This window comes from Henckelia pumila, chromosome 2 (genome assembly GCF_033568475.1).
Source record: "Henckelia pumila isolate YLH828 chromosome 2, ASM3356847v2, whole genome shotgun sequence".
Lineage (NCBI taxonomy): Eukaryota > Viridiplantae > Streptophyta > Magnoliopsida > Lamiales > Gesneriaceae > Henckelia > Henckelia pumila.
Window position 1 is genome coordinate 153,576,777 of NC_133121.1, and position 6,734 is coordinate 153,583,510.

Here is a 6,734-nt window from a genome sequence, read left to right on the forward strand (position 1 = left end):
CTCCTGATGCTTAATCTTGCATCTACACCTGCCCCCGTCGAATGAGGTGTCTAGATACACAGAAAATAATGGACGTGAACTCTAAGCTCAATACGAAAGCACGGGTAAAACATACAAATATGATGCATGCAAATGACAGGGTATCCATATCTGGGATAACTGTATACAAACTGCTCAGACTGGCGCCTGGGACATGAGCTCGTCACATCGGGGTCGCTAACCACTGTGCGCGACCACTCACTTCCGAATCTCGGATGCGGACCACGGAGTCCCCTAGATTCCAGTACCTGGCTAAGCCTGTCGGCCGCAAGGGTACTCGACATCAAAACGTCCAAACAGGGCTGAGAAACCCTAACTGGATCATCTCAAAAGATGTACAGACACAAGATGATATGCACATGCCAAATAACAATAACACACAAATGCAACATATAAGCATGCAAAACCCGCTGGCTATCTCAGTCAGTACTTACGTACCTTTCTACAGGCAGTTCCTAGCAGTCCCACTCTAGGTTCCAAGCGTATCATCAACTCTACAATGCAAATACCCATGCATCATTATATAAGCTCTATAAGCCTTAACTAAGCTATTGCATACTCCTAAATAATTTAAGGAGACCATAACTATACCTGCGTCCGTCGTCAGCCCGCTGATGGAGACTATCCCGCAACTAGGGGCACACCTCTGCTGCAGCTCCACAGCCTTTGAGCACGACTTCACTACACGAGCACTGCTCCGCTACTATGTCAGACACTATCTGGATATGCTAAAATATATTTCCTACTCCAACTCTAAAATATGAGTACCCAAAGCCCTAAAATAGAGCCACGTAGGCGAAGGAGAGGAATTCGAAACTTGCACAAATGAGGAGACCGGACCGTCCGATCACGCCTTCGGAGCATCCGAACTCGGTCTGATCCTTTGATCTCTACTTCGGACCATCCGAAGCCTGCCATGCGTCAACACTCACACATGCAACCATACACCTATCCGGGACTGCAGATCGGGGCCTTCGTTCTGCCCATCGGATCGTCCGAAGCCCCCGGATGACATCACCAATGACGTATTATCTTGGGACAGTTGGCCGCATGAGTTCGGATCGTCCGAACCCACTTCGGATCGTCCAAAGTCTTCACAGCCTCCGAAGCCTGGCTCCGTCCATGTTCGGGTCTTTCGAACTCAGTTTGGACCGTCCGATCCTTCCGGACCCTTACAACCATTTTCGAGTGTCCTGGATCTATTTTCGGACTCCGTTAATCCCTTGGGAATTTCCTTAATCATGTTTTTTACTTAATATAATCATGATCGCTTGATTAATTACTCATTAATCATTAATTATGGATACGGGTCACTACACGATGTCTCTGAGTCAGATGAAGTGGAGTCTGATTCAGCCCACTTGCTGTTGCTTTCATCTGCTAATAGAGCCTTTTGTTCTTTCTTTCTGCTGAATCTCTTCCTTTCTTCTCTTGAATTCTTCTTGTATGATGTTCTTTTCTCATCCTTCTTGGGTTTGGTACAGCTGGCTATGAAGTGTCCTTATTTTCCACAGTTGTAACAAGCTCAACTTTCTTCAACTGGTTCTTTTGATTTGAAGCTTGATCTATTTGCTCTTTGGAAATTATTGTGATTCTTCCTCATGAACCTTACAAACTTCTTAACAAATAGTGACATTGCATCACTAATGATTTGTTCTGCGGTTTTGATTGCTGGGATTTCATCTGTTGCAGTGAGATCTTTGGTAACTTGTGATATTGATGTGTCTTCCTCAGTTCGAACTCACAGCTCGAATTCATAAGCTTTGAGATATGCAAATAGATCATGTAGTTCGATCTTATTGAGATATTTGGGTTCTCTCATAGCTACTGTCTTCACATCCCATTCACGTGGTAGAGCTCTCATAACTTTGAGTGCTACTTCACGGTTGTTGTAACCCTTTCCAAGTACATTTAGCTCGATCATAATGCTGCTGAATCATTCATCAAATTCATTCACTATTTCTTCTGGTTTCATATTTATGTTGTCAAACTTTTGAATGGCTACCATGAGTTTGTTTTACTTTGTTTGATAATTTCCTTCACATAGTTGGGTGAGCTTTTCCCATATTTCTTTGGCAGTTGTGCAGCTTTTGATCTTGCTAAACATGTTCTTGTCCAGAGTTTTGTATAGTATATCTCTGGCTACATTGTCCAGATTGGCTTTCCGCTTGTCTTCAGAAGTCCATTCAGCTTGAGGCTTTTCTATCATCTGAGGAGCACCCTCAGTAATGGCAACATCAGTGTTAACTTTCATAATCTTCATTGGTCCATCTGTTACCACAAACCACATGTCATCATCCAATGCTGATAGATGTGTTTGCATACGAATTTTCCAGTCATCATAATATTCTTTTGAAAATATAGGAATTTTACTAAAGGATGTCATAGCTAAGGATGCCATAGTTAAGAGGCGATTCAGGTGATAAGAAAGAACCTCTCTGATACCACTTGTTAGGATCGAAAATATGTGTAGAGGGGGGTGAATACACTATTTTAAAATTTTAACGTTTCTTCGATCTGATTTGTGAAAATCAGATAGAAGTTTTGTTGCTTAAAAACTTTGATCTACTCGAAAGATCTGAAATTATCAAGCGAAAGAAATCTTCGAAGACTAAGGCAGATAGAATAATGTAAATGCAGTAAGTAAAGAGATAGAGTTGTTTCTAGATGTTCGGAGATGAATTCTCCTACGTCACCCCTTCTTCTGTTTTCAGAAGGATTCCACTAGAAGACTTTGATTTATACAACGCTTTGTACAAATCCAATCCAAACAATCCTTTGAGAGGAACTCCTAGCAATACTCTCTCTCTCTCTCTCTCGAAGCAGAACAAACTCTCTGCTTTGAGTTACAAAATGAAGCTACAGAATATGCTTCGGTGGTTTGATCTGGATAGCTGTGAATGGATTTGATTTGGATCGATTTTGTATGTGTTTCTTTGAATTTGATCGATCCTTAAAATGTTTTCTAACTCAGAATATCGAGACTTTGATCTGATTATATGGGTATCTGAGTAAGTATTCTGAGTGAAGGCCTTTTGACTTGAATGAACTTTGATTTTGATAGCTTGTAATTTTCACTCTTGGTCTCGTACTTGAATTTTTGAAATGCTCGAGTATTTATAACCTTCAAAAGTATCCAGTGAGCCGTCAACAATCTCTGAGATTTAGCCGCCAACATATCTCATAAATTGGCTCAAAAATATTGACTTTGATGGAGGCCGATCAACGTTCAACAACCTCAGCAACGGTTACTTAGAAGTGAGACTTTGATCTGGTTAATAGCTACTTGATTTGTCTTGATCGATCTGGATTGTTCAAGTGGATGTCTGTTGAATTTGATATGTTGAAAGACTTTGTTCGCTAAGTGACGGAAATCGAACATTTAATCAGGCAGCTTTAAACTTCGATCTTGATGAGTCCGAATAGATTTAGTCCTTAAATTATTTTCTTACTTGGTTTTGTTTTGACTTGTTTTCACCGAAACTTTAGAGTTTGATCTCCAACATAAAGTTTTGAACAATCTTGTTTATGTTGAACCAGCAGCATTGGAGGGCCTTAATAGTACGAGGCTCTACTGAATTATCAGTGACTTGTTCGTTGTAGGTTGTTGCAACTCGCGACCACAACTTATCTCGTGATTGGTTTATACCAATTATTGGATTTTGGGAGACGTAAAGATACGCCGTGACAAGGAGTGTGTCCTCCTCAATTGAGAAGCAACACCACGTTTAGATGAAGTCATTTGATCGTAAATAATTATTTATGTATATGATATACGCAAATGCTAAGAATGTCACTTCTATTTATAGCCCAACAATTTTGGATAACAAATCTAGTTCAACGGTCTTGATTAAAGGATATATGATCTGATGGTATAAATCAACTTACTTGGATGTATGTCTCTTGAGATACACAAATTGAATCTGAAGGTGTATATTTAGAGAACTAAGTATTAAAATATGTAAATATATGTTATATGTATAAATGACTAGTCACATCACTCATCAAGACACGTGAGTAATGGCCAACTAGACAACCCATGTTTTGTGTCTTTTATTTCACGATTATAGACAACCCGTGACAGATGCAGCTGTGTAATAGTTGACAGTTGAGTTGTATCTGATCGCAACTATACAACCCATGACAGCTGCTACTAGATAACCCATGAAAACTTGAACCCGTGAGTTGGTATTTATTTCAAATAGACAAATCGTGACAAATACTGGATTATTTTATTGTAAATAAATGACACAAGTGGACAACCCATATTTTGGATTCTATTCCAATGACATAACCCGTGAAATTTCTGGAGAATCAAGTATAAAACACATGTAAATATATGTTATATATATAAATGACTAGTCACATCACTCATCAAGACCCGTAAGTAGTGGCCAACTACACATCCCATGTTTTGTGTCTTTTATTGCACGATTATAGACAACCCGTGACAGATGCAACTATGTAATAGTTGACAGTTGAGTAGTCTCTGATCGCGATTAGACAACCCGTGACAGCTGCTAATAGAAAACCCATGAAAACTTGAACCTGTGAGTTGGTATTTATTGGAAATAGACAAACTGTGACAAATACTGGATTATTTTATTGTAAATAAATTACACAAGTGGACAACCCATATTTTGGATTCTACTCCAATGACACAACCCGTGAAATTTCTGGAGAATCAAATATAAAAATATGTAAATATATGTTGTATATATAATGACTAGTCACATCACTCAACAAGACCCGTGAGTTGTGGCCAACTGGACAGCCCATGTTTTTTGTCTTTTATTGCAAACATACAATTTTAGACAACCCGTGAAATTTATTCATCCTACTGAAAATGAGTATTTAAGACCCATAACTTGGTCTTCATTTACTCATCCTATTGAATGAATTTTCATGAGGGAGGTCCTTCAAATTTTTCTTTCAATGCACCCTTGCCACCATCTGATGGCGAAGAGCAGCCTAGTGCCATGATAAATAATGAGTTTCATCTCATTAACCAACAACAAATGGTTTTAAGCCAACTAATTAGCGCTACCGTTGTCGCGGATTACTTCCAAGAAGGTGATAATTTGAAACATGGAGAATCGATTACTGGACATATTGTCATTAATCGAGATAGATTGGCCGCTGATCAACGCTTATTCACTAACTATTTTTCAGAGTCTCCAATGTACAATGAGTCAATTTTCAAGCGACGTTTTCGAATGTCTCGCCTCCGATTCTTGCGAATTATGGAATCCGTTGAAAAGCATGACAATTACTTCGTTTAGAAAGTAGATGCGTTAGGTAGGCCCGGGTTGTCACCACACTAGAAGATAACTGCTGCAATACGAATCTTAGCCTATGGTGCAGCGACAGATTCAGTAGATGAGTATATTAAAATTGGGGAGTCTATGAAATTTTTAAAAGATTTTGTCGGGCTTGGTTGGAGGTGTTTGGTGACTGGTATCTTCGGTCTTCCAATGCCAAGGACATTGAAAGGATTATCTACATTGGAAAACAACGTGGATTTTCGGGGATGTTTGGAACCTCGATTGTATGCATTGGAAGTGGAAAAATTGTCCTACAGGTTGGGCTGGACAATATGTTGGTCGTAGCGGAAAGCCAACAATCATTTTGGAGGCCGTAGCAGATTACGAGTTGTGGATATGGCATGCATATTTTGGTTTGCCTGGTTCAAACAACAACATTAATGTGTTGTCAAAATCTCATTTATTTGCTAATTTGGCCAACGGTGTAGCTCCTCCTGCTAATTATGTCATACAAGGGAAAGAATACACCATGAAATATTATCTAGCCGACGGTATATATCCAAAGTGGGCCACTCTGGTGCAAATAATACACAATCCACAAGGTCCAAAGAGACAATATTTTGCAGTACGACAAGATAGTTGTATAAAAGATGTAGAACGAGCATTTGGTACTGTACTTCAATCAAAGTGGACAATAATTACTGGACCAACCCGATTCTGGAGCAAACTAGTCTTGCATGATATCATGACAACATGCATAATAATGCATAATATGATTATTGAAGATGAAAAGGATGAGCATGTATCAGTTATAGATTATCGCGAAGCACCCACCCCATATGTTGAAAGGGCACATGATGAGCATGTTCGATTTCAAGAGTTTTTTGCACGACATTGTCAAATAAAAGATAATTTGGCTCACTATGCACTTCGGGATGCTCTTATCGATCATTTGTGGGAGGAGTATAGTAATTCGGAATATTAGTATTTCTAATGGTCAATTGGTGTGTTGTTCTTTAAACTTTTATGCGTCGTTTATGTTTATGTTAATTTATATTTTATGTCTGTATAATTAATGTTTTGTGTTGTTTTCAATGTAATTGTTTTGATGTGTTTGCAATTTAATGACCAAATAAATGTAATTTTTTTTAAAAAAAGAGTCGAGTAAATTTTAATTTTTTATATGTTTAATAATATAATAAATAATTATTAATATATTAAACGATTTTTATTTGAATCTTATCGAATTAATTTTGTTGAAAGATATATTATGTAATTATTTAATTATATATATGTGTGTTGCAAAAGAAAAAAAAAAAATGGAGTATTTGACAGTATTTAGAGGATATGAGTTGGAAAAGTTTTTTAAAAATAGAGATCGCGGATTTCTATTTTAGAGGAAAGAGAATGAAAATTAGAGGATATGGATTG

At 38.1% G+C, this 6,734-nt stretch overlaps 1 protein-coding gene across 1 annotated transcript; it reads left to right on the forward strand.

Moving 5' to 3' along the window:
• Positions 1-4,934: 4,934 nt before the first annotated feature.
• Positions 4,935-6,288, forward strand: LOC140878733 (uncharacterized). The gene is made up of 2 exons (XM_073282347.1): positions 4,935-5,112; positions 5,621-6,288. The coding sequence occupies exons 1-2, from the start codon at positions 4,935-4,937 to the stop codon at positions 6,286-6,288; spliced, it is 846 nt and encodes a 281-aa protein (XP_073138448.1).
• Positions 6,289-6,734: the final 446 nt, after the last annotated feature.

Coding starts and splice junctions, on each gene's coding strand:
- LOC140878733 (XM_073282347.1), top strand. CDS start 4,935: ATGAATTTTCATGAGGGAGGTCCTTCAAATTTTTCTTTCAATGCACCC. Junction 5,113..5,620: donor CGCGGATTACTTCCAAGAAG/GTGATAATTTGA, acceptor ATTGTCCTACAG/GTTGGGCTGGACAATATGTT.